Source organism: Hemiscyllium ocellatum, chromosome 45, assembly GCF_020745735.1.
Source record: "Hemiscyllium ocellatum isolate sHemOce1 chromosome 45, sHemOce1.pat.X.cur, whole genome shotgun sequence".
NCBI classification, from domain to species: Eukaryota; Metazoa; Chordata; class Chondrichthyes; order Orectolobiformes; family Hemiscylliidae; genus Hemiscyllium; species Hemiscyllium ocellatum.
Window position 1 is genome coordinate 6,074,744 of NC_083445.1, and position 17,028 is coordinate 6,091,771.

At 48.5% G+C, this 17,028-nt stretch overlaps 1 protein-coding gene across 2 annotated transcripts in view; it reads right to left on the bottom strand.

The window, feature by feature from the left end:
* Positions 1-17,028, bottom strand: part of LOC132835991 (collagen alpha-1(XI) chain-like) — a 295,793-nt gene that overhangs the window by 26,452 nt on the left and 252,313 nt on the right. For both annotated transcript variants that reach the window (XM_060855171.1, XM_060855170.1), the window contains 9 exons: positions 16,117-16,170; positions 15,265-15,318; positions 13,903-14,010; positions 12,498-12,551; positions 11,298-11,351; positions 9,710-9,763; positions 4,994-5,047; positions 1,145-1,252; positions 985-1,038 (listed from right to left, as the gene is read on the bottom strand). In XM_060855171.1, the coding sequence (XP_060711154.1) occupies positions 985-1,038; positions 1,145-1,252; positions 4,994-5,047; positions 9,710-9,763; positions 11,298-11,351; positions 12,498-12,551; positions 13,903-14,010; positions 15,265-15,318; positions 16,117-16,170 (594 nt within the window). The remainder of the gene's footprint in view (positions 1-984; positions 1,039-1,144; positions 1,253-4,993; positions 5,048-9,709; positions 9,764-11,297; positions 11,352-12,497; positions 12,552-13,902; positions 14,011-15,264; positions 15,319-16,116; positions 16,171-17,028) is intronic.

Here is a 17,028-nt window from a genome sequence, read left to right on the forward strand (position 1 = left end):
TTCAGGAATCAGAAGCTTGAAGGACTTGGGAGTCCGAGTTCAGGATCCTCTTAAGGTTAACGTACAGGTTCAGTTTGACTGAAGGAAGGCAAATGCATTGTTAGCATTTATTTCGAGAGGGCTAGAATACAAGAGCAGGGATGTACTGCTGAGGCTGTAAAAGGCACTGGTCAGGCTGCATTTGGAATATTGTGAGCAGTTTCCGTCTCCTTAACTGAGATGTCTTGGCTATGGAGGGAGTGCAACAAGGGTTGATCAGACTAATCCCTGGGATGGCAGGACTGACATACGGAGACAGACTGGTTAGAACTATGTTCTCTGGGGTGCAGAAGATTGAGATGGGATGATCTCATAGAAACCAATCAAAATACAGGGTTAACACAGGAAGGGTGTTCCCAGTAAGGATACCAGGGAGGCCATTTAGGACTTAGATAAGGAGAAATGTCTTCACTCAGAGAGTGGGGAACCTGCAGAATTCACTATTACAGAAAATAGTTACAGCCAAAACATTGTATGTTCTCCAGAAGGAATTAGATAAAGGTCTTAGGGCTAAAGGGATCAAAGGGTATGGGGAGAAAGTCGGAGCAGGAGACTGAGTTGGAAGATCAGCCATGATCCTATAGAATGGCACAGCAGGCTCGAAGGGCCGAATGGTCTACTCCAGCTCCTGTTTTCTATGTCTCTATGAAACTCTACCCCACAAAAAAAAGTGGATACTCGATCAATCAATAAATTAACTGCCTGTTCCTCCTGTCCTTTAAATTGTGATGGTTTGAAAGATTGTATTCTCTCAAAGTGTCCTGATGAGTGCAAGATGAAATGTTCTGGCGACATTTTTGTGATAACAGCCCGAATTGTGAGGTTGATGGAGCTTGTGCTCGCTTACAAAGCGTGGAGCAGAGGCAAGCAGACGGGGGTCTGGTACAGACCAGCCACGATAACACTGAGTAGCGGATCAGACTGAAGGGGCTGTTCTCATCTTACCATTGGGCCTGGGGGTCCGGCCTGGCCAGGGGGTCCAGGGAGGCCTTGTTCTCCCTGTTGAAGAAGAACAGACATTGTGAGGGGTTATCCACTGATACTTGCAGCCGTTTGTTGCAATACGTAATGCCGTCTATCACATGCTCTTTGTGCCTTCACTTACTGCAGGGCCAGGTATCCCTCTGAGGCCTTCAGGTCCTATGTTGCCTGGTGACCCTTGTGGGCCTATAGGCCCAGTCCTGCCCACTGGGCCTTCCTGTCCCGGAGAGCCCTGTGTGAAAAAATAAACAAGGCCCACGTGCAATCGTTAATACCTGTAATACTGCGGTTATAAACAGTGTGTCTAAAAAGACAAATGTTTAATATTGCTATGTGATTAAGGTAAGATCCTTTTCTCTTAATCCAACTGACCGGCCTTTCAAAATACCTGACAGCTGGAATTCAATGTGAAGTGTGAGGTTATGCACTTTGGTGGGAAGAATAGAGGCATAGATTATTTTCTAAATGGGGAAAGACTTCGGTAATCTGAAGCACAAAGTGTTTTGGGTGGGGGGGGGATCCTAGCTTGTGTTTTTATAAGGTTAACATACAGATTGAGGTAGGGTAGCAGATAGGAAGGCGAAAGTGAGGACTACAGATGCTGGAGATCAGAGTCAAGAGTGTGGCGCTGGAAAAGCACAGCAGGTCAGGCAGCATCCGAGGAGCAGGAGAATCGATGTTTCGGGCATAAGCCCTTCATCAGGCAGCTAGGAAGCCAAATGCAACGTCAACATTCATTTCAAGAGAAAAGCAGATATGTACTACTGAGGCTGTTTAAGGCTCTGGCAGGGCCACATTTGGAATGTTGGGGGTCAATAGACTTCCATCTAGAAAGACAAGGGCAGCAACTAAAGAGAACACCACCCCCTGCAAGTTCCCTCCAAGCCACTCGCCATCCTGACTTGGAAATATATTGCCATTCCTTCACCGTCACTGGGTTCAAGTCCAGGAACTCCCTTGTTAACAGCATGATAGATATCCCTATGCATTTAAAACTCCAGAATTTCAAAACATCAGCTCACCACCATCTTGTGAAGGGCAGCTAGGGACCGGTAATAAATGCTGGACCAGCTAGTAATGCTCGCAAGTTGGGAACACGTTTCTTTTCAGGAAGGTGCGGGCTTTGTGAAAATATCTCTTGAAACAAATGACATTTTAAATGCAGAATTAAGTACAATCTGTCACATCCCCCCCCAGAGACTCAACTGAACGGAGAATTCAGAATTGGTTTTAGCAGCTTTTGCTGTTGCTCACAATTCACTGCCAATCACAACCAAATTATTTTCAGCGCCTACGAGGCATGCAGGGAATTTTAACGCAGCCCTGTGTGTGTTTCGTATCTTCTCTGTAAATCGTAACTGTTTCAAAAACCAATTTCTGCCAATTTTGGGATTGCAATTTGATGGAGATTTCTAATTAAGCTGGATTTTTCTCTGTGCCGAATTCTGATTACCCTTTCTCAATTATCGTATACAGGATCCTGAGAGGACTTGGCGGAGTGAATGCTGAGAGGACAGTTCCCCTTGTAGAAGTGACAGGAACTACGGGACAATGTTTAAGAATCAGAGGTCTTGGTTTGAGATGGAACTGAAGACAACTGCTTTTCTATTGCTCCCAGAGGATCTATAGGATTCACCACCCCGGAGAGCAGTGGAGGGCAAGACCATGAATATAGAGTCATAGAGATGTACAGCATGGAAACAGACCCTTCAGTCCAACCCAGATATCCCAACCCAATCTAGTCCCACCTGCCAGCACCCGGTCTATATCCCTCCAAACCCTTCCCATTCATATACTCATCCAAACGCCTTTTAAATGTTGCAATTGTACCAGCCTCCACTATTTCCTTTGGCAGCTCATTCCATACATGCACCACCCTCTTGTGTGAAAAAGTTGCCCCTTAGGTCTCTTTTATATCTTTCCCCTCTCACCCTAAACCTATGCCCTCTAGTTCTGGACTCCCCGACCCCAGGGAAATGACTTTGCCTATTTACCCTATCCATGCCCCTCAATTTTGTAAAACTCTACAAGATCATCCCTCAGCCTCCGACGCTGCAGGGAAAACAGCCCCAGCCTGTTCAGCCTCTCCCTGTAGCTCAAATCCTCCAACCCTGGCAACATCCAAGTTCTTGATAGACGCAGGAGTGAGGCGGGTCAGAGAGACGATTTGAGCGGAGACCACAATCAGGTCAGCCAGGATCTTATTGAATAATCTACGCATGGTCCCAGGGGCCATTTTCCGACATTGGGCTGAAGGTAGTTCCCATCTGTTAAACCCCTTCTGATGTACAGGCAATCCCTGGGCTGCAAGCAGGTTCCATTTCGGAATCTCGGTTCGTACGTCAGTCAGAAAACAATGCAGGACAACGTAAAGCAGTCGCACACAAGTCCAGGAAATGAATGAACGAATGATTTTTAATGGGTGAACGAACAGATGATTTTATTGCCACATATGTCTGGGGAGATCCAGTGAAAAGTGTTTTGTCACCACAACCCAGCGCCTTTTTAAGTGACAAAAGAATAAAAAGAAAATACTTAAGTAGAGGTCATCTGTCCTTTATTCAGTCATGGGATGAGAGTATCACTGGCTAGGGTATTGCCCATCCCTAATTGCCCCACAGGGCAACCACATTACTGTGGGTCTAGAGTCACATGTAGGCCTTACTGGATAAGGATGCCAGTTTCCTTCCCAAAAGGACATTGTTTTTTTCAACAATCAGCAACAGACTCATGCTCAGCATTAGACTTTTAATTCAGATTTTTTTTTTAAGTTTTGCTGCGATTTGAACCCAGGTCTCCATATCTGGGTCTCTGGATTAACAGTCCAGTGATAGTACCACAAAGCCATCACCGCCCTCATTGTCGACTGGTGTCCCAGACACAGCTCCAGGGATTCTGCAACGTCTCCAAGAAAGGTTGGCTTGAAGGAGTCCCCCTTCCCCCAACAACAGTGACCCAGAAGACCCCAGCTCCTCAAACCCTGCTTTCTCGCCATCAACCACCAGAATTCTCCGCTCCATGCCCACCACAGCCAGGAATCCCCACTCCAGGCTTACCACAGCCAGGATTCTCCGCACCAGGCCCACTGCAGCCAGGAATCCCCACTCTGGACCCACCGCGCTCAGGATTCTCCGTTCTAGGCCCACCGCAGCCAGGAATCCCCACTCCAGGCCCACCGCAGCCAGGAATCCCCACTCCAGGCTTACCACAGCCAGGAATCCCCACTCTGGACCCACCGCTCCCAGGAATCCCCACTCCAGGTCTACCACAGCCGCGAATCCCCACTCCGAGCCCACTGTGCCCAGGATTCTCCGCACCAGGCCCACTGCAGCCAGGATTCTCTGCTCCAGGCCCACCGCTGCCAGGAATCCCTGCTCCGGGCCCACTGTGCCCAGGATTCTCCGCTCCAGGCCCGCCGCAGCCTGGAATCCCTGCTCCAGGCACTGCCAACTCTCCCACCTCCGCATAACATCAGGAAGATGAGGAAAGAGAAGAGAAAAGAAGAAAAGGAGAGAGAGAGAGAGAGAGAGAGAGAGACAAGGATGGGAGTGGCCTGAAGTGAACAGGCACAGTAGCTCAAACACTACCAACCATGACAACATCACCATCTCTCGAATGTCCGAGATTTAAACTGAGATCCCTGTATTGGTCTGTGCTCCTAAACCAGGAATCCTATGTACGCCAGGGATTAGACACTCGTGTTTCCTCTTCCAGCTGCGACTGGAAGATGGGAACCGATAGCTTCAGTGAGGACAGACTTCATTTATCAGTGATGCACCCCAAAGCCAAATAGCCCTCTGACGCTCACTGACAAAGTCCAAACAGGGGTGAGGCAGACCCACTGGTAATGTACCATGCCCTGAAGAAATTCAGTGGGAAATGCGCTCTGATAAATTTCACAATCATAGTTTCGTGAAACTTGGTGTAAAAGTTTGGTTGTTATCATCTTTTCTTTTACATACAATAGTCATACCTTTTCACCTTTGAGACCCTCTCGCCCCTCTGACCCTGGAGGTCCAGGTGGTCCCTATGAGAGAGAGAAAGAGAGGTTGTGTTTGAAATCAATGAGACTCTACACCATGCAATAATCAGGAGATGATACAGTGTCACAGTGTGGGGTTAGTGTTCCTGCAGAGGAGGTAGGTACGACTGCCTTTTGAGGAGGGGGAGGGATCGAGTCACTGATGTGTTTAGTAACTAGAGTGTGATTAATTACACAGCACAAGACAAACCCCAGTGTTTCCACCAACTACACACACGTACACGTACACACGCACGTACACACGCACGTACACACGCAGGGACCTTGTATAACAGGTTGTCAATGTGATACATTCACATTCAAGTCCCATCCAAAACCCCCTTTTCAAGAAAATTGTTGAGTTTGCAGACTTTCCCTTGAATATGTGGCCTGTGAATCGCATTGAGAAGTTTACAGTTGATTAAATTCATTCACCCTTCAGTCATGGTGATGGCATCATTACAATTTACAAAACCCTGAGCTGCTTGTGACTAAAGAAATTATGCCATGGATTTCCTAAGACCTGCTCTCAATATTGCATTCCAAAATGACTAAACTAAAACAAACCAATTAAATACTCCCCTCAGAAACAGGATGTCAAGTGAGTCTGCAGTCACTGAGCTCGAGCGACTGAATAAATCACATTCCTTTTGTGACTTTCTTTATTCTGTTATTAGAACCTCAGAGATTGCAATCGGTAATTTCCTCCCCTGATCTGTGACAGCAAAGTTTGCAATTAGAAGGTTATTCACTTTTACAGAAACAGAAACAGAAATTGTTGGAAAAGCTCAGCAGGGCTGGCATCATTTGTGGAGAGAAAGCAGAGTCAAATGTTTCGGGCTGAATGATCCTTCCTCGGGGTTTGCGAGATGGTTTGCTGAGGCGTAACATCTTAAAAATGGCAGAAAACATTTCCTGAGGTTCTGTACTCAGCATAGTATTCTGTAATTGTCACTCACTCCTGCTCATCACACTATAATACTTCAGAGGTGGTTCATTATTGTTGAAACATTTTGGGACAATTCTTGTAGGACACTGAGCAATGTGGGCAATGTTAAGATTTTTGGCAGAATCAAACATCAATTCCAGAGAGACTCATTGCATCAGGAATGTCTGTTCCTTCTTTTACACTTTCGCCAGATGTTGAGATAAGTTTCTCATAGGCAGCACTAAGTTGCCAATTAAACGGGATTGTTACTTGTTAAATAGCTTGTTCACATGACAACTCACCTTGTTAATAGCCAGCTTGCTAACTTACCAAACCTACCAAATAAACTGGCTGCAGAAAATCTACACATGGAACTGAAAGCCAGTAACCAGAGACTGCAGTATGTCCAGGCCCTGTGAAGCCAAAACTGATTCCAATCAGGGACCACAGATCAAGAAACACAAAACAAAGAGGTACTGCACTGAGGGAGTATCGCACCGAGAGAGTGTCGCACCGAGGGAGTACTACACAGAGAGTGACGCACTGAGAAAACACTGCACTGAGAGAGTGTCGCACCGAGGGAGGGTCGCAACGAGGGAGGGTCGTACCGAGAGAGTGTCGTACCGAGAGAGTGTCGTACCGAGAGAGTGTCGTACCGAGAGAGTGTCGCACCGAGGGAGTGTCGCACCGAGAGAGGGTCGCACCGAGAGAGGGTCGCACCGAGAGAGTGTCGTACCGAGAGAGTGTCGCACCGAGGGAGTGTCGCGCCGAGAGAGGGTCGCGCCGAGAGAGGGTCGCGCCGAGAGAGGGTCGCGCCGAGAGAGGGTCGCGCCGAGAGAGGGTCGCGCCGAGAGAGGGTCGCACCGAGGGAGTGTCGCACCGAGGGAGTGTCGCACCGAGGGAGTGTCGCACCGAGAGAGTGACTCACTGAGGGAGTGTCGCACCGAGAGAGTGACTCACTGAGGGAGTGACTCACTGAGGGAGTGTCGCACCGAGAGAGTGACTCACTGAGGGAGTGTCGCACCGAAGGAGTGTCGCACCGAAGGAGTGTCGCACCGAGGGAGTCTCGCACCGAGGGAGTCTCGCACCGAGGGAGTGACGCACCGAGGGAGTGACGCACCGAGGGAGTGACGCACCGAGGGAGTACTGCACTGAGGGAGTGTCGTACCGAGGGAGTACTGCACTGAGGGTGTGTTGTAACCGAGGGAGTACTGCACTGAGGAAGTGTCGCACCGAGGGAGTGTCGCACCGAGGGAGAGTCACACCGAGGGAGAGTCGCACCGAGGGAGAGTCGCACCGAGGGAGAGTCGCACCGAGGGAGAGTCGTACCGAGGGAGTACTGCACTGAGGGTGTGTTGTAACCGAGGGAGTACTGCACTGAGTGAGTGTTGTACCGAGGGAGTGTCGCACCAAGGGAATGACGCACTGACGGAGTGACTCACTGAGGGAGTACTGCACTGAGGGAGTGTTGTACCGAGGGAGTGTCGCACCGAGGGAGTGACGCACTGACTGAGTGACTCACTGAGGGAGTACTGCACTGAGGGAGTGTCACACCGAGGAAGTGTTGCACTGAGGGAGAATTGCACTGAGGGAGAATTGCACTGAGGGAGTGTCACACCGAGGGAGTGTCACACCGAGGGAGTGTCACACCGAGGGAGTACTGCACTGAGGGAGTGTCATACCAAGGGAGTGTTGTACCGAGGGAGTACTGCACTGAAAGACTGACTCACTGAGGGAGTACTGCACTGAATGAGAGACTCACTGAGGGAGTACTGCACTGAAAGAGAGACTCACTGAGGGAGTGTTGCACTGAGGGAGTACTGCACTGAGAGAGTGACTCACTGAGGGAGTACTGCACTGAAAGAGAGACTCACTGAGGGAGTGTTGCACTGAGGGAGTACTGCACTGAGAGAGTGACTCACTGAGGGAGTACTGCACTGAAAGAGAGACTCACTGAGGGAGTGTTGCACTGAGGGAGTACTGCACTGAGAGAGTGACTCACTGAGGGAGTACTGCACTGAGAGAGTGACTCACTGAGAATGTGTCGCACCGAGGGAGCGTCGCACCAAGCGAGCGTCGCACCGAGGGAGCGTCGCACCGAGGGAGCGTCGCACCGAGGGAGCGTCGCACCGAGGGAGCGTCGCACCGAGGGAGCGTCGCACCGAGGGAGTACTGCACTGAAAGAGAGACTCACTGAGGGAGTGTCGCACTGAGGGAGTGTCACACCGAGGAAGTGTCGCACTGAGGGAGAATTGCACTGAGGGAGTGTCACACCAAGAGAGTGTCGCACTAAGGGAGTACTGCACTGAGGAAGTGTCGTACCAAGGGAGTTTTGTACCGAGGGAGTACTACACTGAAAGACTCACTCACTGAGGGAGTACTGCACTGAGAGAGTGACTCACTGAGAATGTCGCACCGAGGGAGTGTCGCACCGAGAGAGTGTCGCACCGAGAGAGTGTCGCACCGAGAGAGTGTCGCACCGAGAGAGTGTCGCACCGAGAGAGTGTCGCACCGAGAGAGTGTCGCAGTGAGGGAGAATTGCACTGAGGGAGTGTCGTACCGAGAGAATTTTGTACCGAGGGAGTACTGCACTGAAAGACTGACTCGCTGAGGGAGTACTGCACTGAAAGAGAAACTCACTGAGGGAGGGTCCCACCGAGAGAGGGTCCCACCGAGAGAGGGTCCCACCGAGAGAGGGTCCCACCGAGAGAGGGTCCCACCGAGAGAGGGTCCCACCGAGAGAGGGTCCCACCGAGGGAGTGTCGCACCGAGGGAGTGTCGCACCGAGGGAGTGTCGCACCGAGGGAGTTCGCACTGAGGGAGTTCGCACTGAGGGTGTACTGTACTAAGGGAGTACAGCACTGAGGGAGTCTTGCACTGAGGGAGTGTTGCACTGAGGGTCTACTGCACTGAGAGAGTGACTCATTGAGGGAGTATTGTACTGAGGGAGTGACTCACTGAGGGAGTATTGTACTGAGGGTGTATCACACAGAGAGTGAGTCACTGAGAGAGTACTGCTCTGAGAGAGTGTCACACCAAAAGAGTGTTGCACTGAAGGAATGACTCACTGAGGGAGTGTCGCATTGAGAGAATGTCACACTGAGAATGTGTCGCACTGAGGGAGTGCCTCATCGAAGGAGTGCCTCACCGAGGGAATGGCGCACTGAGAGAGTGTCTTATTGAGAGAGTGTTGCATCGAGGGAGTGCCTTACTGAGGGAGTGTTGCATCGAGGGAGTGTCTTATTGAGGGAGTGTTGCATCGAGGGAGTGCCTTACTGAGGGAGTGTTGCATCGAGGGAGTGCTTTACTGAGGGAGTGTTGCATCGAGGGAGTGCTTTACTGAGGGAGTGTTGCATCGAGGGAGTGCCTTACTGAGGGACTGTTGCATCGAGGGAGTGCATCACTAAGCGAGTGATTCATCGAGGAAGTACCTACTGAGGGAGCTTGGGTGTACTGTTGAGGATCCTGGCAAACAGCACTGAAGCTGAGTATCTTGTCTGGGTTTTGTGGGGATTAATGTTTCCTGTTTTCCCAACACTGTTAGAAGCATCTCACTTGCAGTCAAGCACTTTGGCGTCATAACAGGCACTATGTCAATGCAAACCTTTACTTCTTATACAGATGGTGGGGTGAAAACAGCCATTGCTGGAAACGAAAGCGGTGGGTGTACTGAAGGCAGTGACTGTCACTCGCTGGCTTTTTTCAGATGAGCTTTTCCCCCTGAGTATGTAAGTACTTACTCTCTTTCCCGGCAATCCCTGAGGGCCCGGCTCACCAGATGCACCACGTGGACCCTGCAAACCCAACAGAGAAACGTTAGAGAGATTCATCCTCCCGACAGTGTTGACGGCACGTTTACTGTGCTGGACAGGGTGTGTCACACTGCATAAGCTGTCACTGGGATCCCCATTACCATGGGGCACTGAGCTAAAAGCTGCTGATTGACACCATATTTGGAGCGTGTGTAGATGAGAACAGGTAATTACGAAGAGACAGATATCTGGACATGACAGACTCAGTCGGAACATAGCTATCTGTTTGATAGGGTTACCAAGGCAGGAGAGGAAACTTCCACACTGCAAACTCTGTGCAAATGATTTGGATGCGAATATCAGAGGCATTATTAGTAAGTTTGCAGATGAAACCAAACTTGGTGTAATGGACAGTGAAGAAGGTCATCTAAGATTACAAAGAGATTTTGATCAATTGGGTCAATGGGCTGAGGTATGGCAGATGGAGTTAAATTTGGATAAATGCGAGGTATTGCATTTTGGGAATGCAAACAAGGAGAGGAATTATACAGTTAATGGTAGGGCACTGGGTAGAACAAAGAGACTTTGGGGTTCAGGTACATAATTCTTTCAGGTTTGTGTCACAGGAAGACAGGGTAATGAAGAAAGTGTTTAGCACGCTTGCCTTCATTGCTCAGTCCTTTGAGTATGGGAGTTGGGACGTTATGTTGAGGTTCTACAGGACATTGGTGAGGCCACTTCTGGAGTACTGTGTTCAGTTCTGGTCACCCTGTTATTGGAAAGATACTATTAAACTGGTGAGGGTTCAGAAAAAAATTACCAGGATGTTCCTGGGTGTGGAGGGTTTGAGTTATAAAGGAGAGGCTAGACAGGCTCACTGGAACATAGGAGGTTGAGGGGTGATCTTAAAGAGATTTATAAAATAATGAGGGGCATAGATAAGGTGATTGATGATAGTCTTTTCCTTAGGCTGGGGGAGTTCAAAACTAGGGGGCATACTTTTAAGGTGACAGGGCAAAGATTTAAAAAGGACATGAGGGGAAATGTTTTTACTCAGAGAGTGGTTCGTGTGTGGAATGAGAAAGTGGTGGACAGCAGGTACAGTTACAATGTTTAAAAGGCATTTGGAGAAGTACGTGAAAGATTTGGAAGGATATGAGTCAAGCACAGGCAGGTGGGACTAGCCTGGTTTGAGATAATGGTGGACATGGACTGGTTGGACCAAAGGGTCTGTATGACTTTATGACTCCAAGTGGAAATGGACCATTTTGAGATTAAGTTTGTCTTGGGGTCCTGTCAAATTACAATTTTAAGAACGAGCGTATTTGTAAAGTCGCCAATTAAAGACCTCGAAACTCTGTCACATCACAATTCCCTTCCTTTGTCGCAAAAGCTCCATCTCATGCCCTGGAGGAAGTAATGACAGTGTTTGAGATCTGCCCTTTCTCAGGCTGTGGGCTAGTTGTAGGCATAACCCCTCATCCGTTGTTGTGGGGAGGGGAAGCATAGAGTTTGAGCCGTGGAATTACTCATAACGCAATTTCTGCAGACGGGTGTGACACTCTGACACACCTACCATCAGGCCGGGCTCTCCAAGACTGCCTTTTTCACCAACTACACCATCTGTTCCCTAAAATAAAAACCACAAGAAGAATGGTTATTGCTGCCAAAAACAGTTAAGTCATTTGAGAAAACAATGGGGGAGGGGGTGCGGCATGAATGAGGAGATTTTTTTTTTAAGAAAGTGAGTTCCTATCTGAAGAACGAATGGTAAGAAGGAGATTGATTATTTGCTTTTAAAGGGAATTGGAGACATTGAGATGTTGTAGGGACTGACTGGGGAACTCTTTCAAAGGGAGTTGGACAGTCAGAATGGGCTGAGTTGCCTCCTCCTGTGCTGATGCCAATTAGGCTTTGTAGACGTTTTGGGGGGGAATGAATAAGGATTGATAATGCTCCCAAACTCAAAAGGAAATCGGTTGTTAAAGGGCTGGGAAGAGTTGGGCAATGTCACTATGGGAGAGACAGCAATTCCTTGGCTGGAGAAATGGACGCCAATAATCCAGCCAGTCAGGAGTGGGGCAGTGACTGATACCAGCCTTTGACCCAGTCAGCTGCACACATGGCCCTTTATTAAGACACCCTCACTGATATGTGAGTAACCGTGCAGAGGAATACAGTCAATTGTTCGATAACACGACAATCATGTTGCGTTCATGTGCAACCCTGCGTTATAGAGAAATCATGCCTTGGAAACAGTGTTTTAAGCGTTGGCACTGTAATAGCGTGACAGCCCAACACACGTTTTAAATGTTTACGCTGGAGAAACAGCGTCCCCAATTCATCAATCGCGTTACAGCGAATTCGCATTGACAAAATGCGTGTTATAACAGAATATCGTGTGCCCTAAAACAAATGGATTGCTGGAGATACCCAGCATCTGCAGAGAGAGAGAGAGAGACAGACAGACAGACACAGAGAGAGAGAGAGAGAGAGAGACAGAGAGAGACAGACACAGAGAGAGACAGAGAGAGAGAGAGAGACACAGAGAGACACAGAGAGAGAGAGAGACAGACAGACAGACAGAGAGAGACAGACAGAGAGAGAGAGAGACACACAGAGAGTGAGAGAGACAGACAGAGACAGACACAGAGAGAGACAGAGAGAGAGAGACAGACAGAGAGAGAGAGAGACAGAGAGAGTGTGTTAACATTTCGAATCCCGTGTGGACTTTCTTCGGAATCAAAGAATCCCGTGCCGAGGTTGAGCTTCTCACCGGAATACCTGGCTCGCCTGTTGGACCGGGATCACCTGGAAAACCAGCCGGACCCTGAGAATCAGATGACGGAGACAGAGAGAGAGAGAGATTAGACAATAATACTTCTGACAGGGCAAGAACCACTTCCAAGTGAAGACATTTCAGTGCAATCCTTAATCCCCCCACCCTGAGACTGTATCCTTGTCTAATGGATTTGCAAGCCAGCAGAGACATCTTCCCAGCCCCCCACCCTGTCCCCCTCCTGATAAAACTTCCAACTGTCAATGGCATCATCTGTTATCGTCCCAAGCTCCAAGGAGTATCGACATGGTCCGCTCAACTGCTCCCAACTGAGTAATAATGGGGAAGCTTTGATGTAGCGGCATTGTCACAGGACTTGCTACATACAGAGCCAGGTAACATTCTGAAGCCCATGCGTTTGAATCCTGCCATGGCAGGTAGAGGAATTCCGTAAAAATCTGGAATTAAGAGTCTAATGGCGACCCTGAATTCATTGTTGATCGTTGGAAAACCCATCTGGTTCACCAACGCCCTTTAGGGAAGGAAACTGCCAACCTTACCTGGTCTGGCCTACATATGACTCCAGACCCAGGGCAATGGGGTTGACTCTTAACTGCCTTCTGGGCAATTAACGATGGGTATTAGATGCTGGGCCATTGATGACCATGTTTTGTGAATGAATAAGATAACAAAGTCACAATGACAGATGGTGGAATTTGAATTAATTAAAAGACAAGTTAAGAAAATGAAGTTGGGCGGCATGGTGGCACAGTGGTTAGCACTGCTGCCTCACAGCGCCAGGGACCCGGGTTCAATTCCCGACTCAGGCGACTGACTGTGTGGAGTTTGCACGTTCTCCCCGTGTCTGCGTGGGTTTCCTCCGGGTGATCCAGTTTCCTCCCACAGTCCAAAGATGTTCAGGTCAGGTGAATTGGCCATGCTAAATTGCCTGTAGTGTTAGGTAAAGGGGTAAATGTAGGGGAATGGGTGGGTTGCGCTTCGGCGGGTTGGTGTGGACTTGTTGGGCCGAAGGGCCTGTTTCTACACTGTAAGTAATCTAATCTAATCTAACAGTCAATAGCCCACTGTTGATAGTTATAAAAACTCATCTGGTTCATTAATGACCTTTAGGGAAGGAAATCTGCCATCCTTACCCAAGTCTGATCAACACGTGACTCCAGACGACAGCAAGGTTAAGAGCTATGTGATTCTTAAGTACTCTTTGAAATGGGGCTAATAGGGATGGACAGAACAGTGACACCCACAATCTGTGACTGAAAAAGAAATCCCCATCTCCTCAGGTTGGTGAACTTTCATTACTTCTCTAGGCCTCGTGTCCAACACTGAGGAGAACCTGCCTGGTTGTCCAAGGATGGATAAAGAGAAAGGATGGCCAACTTACCACACCACCTTTAGCACCATCTTCACCTGGAGGACCTTTGACCCCTGCAGGTCCTGCTGTACCCGACGGACCTGTGTCCCCTTTCTCACCAATTTCGCCTTTAGGACCCTTGGGCAAGAGATGTTAAAAAAATGCTTCAAATACACCATAAATGTTCAAACACAATTTTATCCAGGATGTCAGTTTGCTCGTTGAGCTGGAAGGTTCGTTTTCAGACGTTTTGTCACCATACTGGGTAGCATTATCAGTGAGCCTCCAGTGAAGCACTGGTGTCATGGCCCGCTTTCTACTTGTGTGTTTAGGTTTCCTTGGATTGGTGATGTCATTTCCTGTGTTGCTGATGTCATTTCCTCACTGATGATGTTACCGAGGATGGCGATGAAACGTCTGAAAACGAGCAAACTTACATCCAGAAACTTAAGCCAATCTACAAATCTTCTCAAAACTCATGAGCAATTCTATCCATTTTGAGCCTTCAAGAACAAGAGCAGGACAATGTTATTTCCCATCTGAACTTGGGATTCCAAACAGTCTCTGAATCAGGATTCTGGTTTGATGTTCCAAATGGTCACCTATCTATTCCCATCTCAATACAGAGCGTTCCCATTAGCATCGATCCATCACTGTTTCAATGTGGCGTCTTTTGCCCTGAGTGGAGAAATCACTGACCATGTGGTAGGGGAGATAGCTGCAAATCCACACCTAGTGTTTTTTTGCAAACTTAAAGTCATAGAACTGTACAGCACAGAAACCGATCTTGTGGTCCAGCCATCCATGCTGTCCAGATATCTTAACTGAATCTAGTCTCATTTGCCAATATTTGGCCCATATCCCTTAAACTCTTCCTACCCACCCAGATGCCTTTTAAATGTTGTAATTATACCAGACTCCACCACTTCCTCTGGCAGCTCATTCCATACACACACCACCCTCTGCGTGAAAAAGTTGCCTCTTAGATCTCTTTTATATCTTTCCAAACTCATCCTGAACCTATACCTTCTAGTTCTGGACTCCCTCACCCCAGGGTAAAGACCTTGCCTATTTATCCTATCCATGCCCCTCATGATTTTATAAACCTCTCTAAGGTCACCCCTTAGCCTCTGACTCCAGGGAAAACAGTCCCAGCCTGTTCAGCCTCTCCCTATCGCTAACATCCTCCATCCCTGGCATCATCCTTGTAAATCTTTTCTGAACCCTTTCAAGTTTCACAACGTGTTCCCTCATGGAATGGGCAAGATTGTCTGATGGTTTGCTGCCAATCAGGTTGAGGGGGGGCAATTCGGGGGCAAGGGAAACTGTCAGAATGGGTGGTCAAACCTTCAAAGGTGTTTCAATGCAATTAAGACAATACTGGGTACTCACAGCGATACCTGGTTCTCCCGGTGTGCCTGGGTCTCCAGCTTCTCCCGTCTCTCCCTGTAAGGAAGGTCAAACACAACGGTTACACTGAGCCGAGATGACCTCAATCAGTCCGTGTAACGTCTCATTCCAGAACGAGTGCACACAAAAGCCTTCAATGTGGATGGCAGGTTCTCTTCCCAAACGGGTAACTGTAACCTGAAGAGCTTCCTGCAGAGAATCATAGGATCCCTACAGTGTGGAAGCAGGCCATTGAGTCCTCACCGAAGCTCTAAAGGGTACCCCACCCAGATCTGCCCCTTATCCAATCCCCTTGACCTCACATTTCCCACGGCTAATCCATACATCCCTGAACACCATGAACAATTTAGCAGGGCCAATCTACCCCTAGCCTGCACGTGTTTGGACTGTGGGAGAAAACTAAAGCACACGCACACCGAGGTGGGAAGAACGTGCAAACTCCACACAAGCACCCCAAGGCTGGAATTGAACCCAGGGTCCCTGGCGCGGTGAGGCAGCGGTGCTAACCACTGATCCACTGAGTCAACTTGGTGATGGGATTGCTAGTCCAGTGATGCCGTATCAGTGAGATGATATGATGCAAGAACAAGTCCACGCCAGTAGATCTCTCGCTGCTCACCAGCAAGAAAATAACTGTCATTCAAAATGGGACACTTTCCTCTTGACTTCGGGAACCATCTCACTTGGTTGTCCCAATGTTCCTGCCAATGCCCACATCATTCAGGGGCTGGCCGGGGGGAGGTTCCTTCAGGGTATCAGCGGGTAGTTTATTAGATGCTTTGTGATTTCCGAATAATCCTGCTCAGGCCACAAGCACAAAGAAGGAACACTCACCTTTTCACCCACTGATCCTGGAGAGCCCATACCACCTGGGCGTCCTGAAGGACCCTAAATGGACAGAAGAGAAGATGATGAATTCTGTTCACGACTGTGAGACCTTAAGCATCAGCCTAGGAGTTATAAACTCTCCTTATTTATATTCCTTATAAACTCTCAGTAATTACAACACAAATGAACCCCTGAATGAAAAACTCATGCCAAGATCCAACTGACCAGTACATTTTCATTTCTTGAAAAGGATCACGATAACATTGTTTGAGTTTTCCAAAATGTTCTATCAAACTTAGATTAGATCCCCTACAGTGAGGAAACAGGCCCTTCAGCCCAACAAGTCCACACCGACCCTCTAAAGAGTAACCCACCCAGACCCACTCACCTACTAATGCACCTATCACTATGGGCAATTAAGCATGGCCAATTCACCTGACCTGTACATTTTTGACTGTAGGAGGAAACCAGAGCAAACCCACACAGACAAGGGGAGAATGTGCAAACTCCACGCAGATAGTCTGTCCAAGTCTGGAATTGAACCCTGATCCCTGGCACTGTGAGGCAGCAGTGCTAACCACTGAGTCACTACACAAATACAGGCTATTTAGCTAGCCAATGCTTAAACTTCACCCAATCTTGCTCCTCTCCTCTTGGTCTCATCTATTTGATTTCCCCTCTCATTTTATCCAGCTTCCCCTTCAATATGTCTTCGCTATTCCCCTCGGTGCATGAGTGTGGTATAAAGATAAGTGCCATATTCTCTGCACATAGTGGAAACAGAAAGGGATGTGGTGATGAGGGGTTTTTGACTCTCACAACATTTGAGTGCAAGATAAAGTTATAAAGGCCCTTTGGCCCATCAAGTTTACACTAGTCACCTAACCGTTCTCGTCCCACTTTCCAACACTTGGCCTT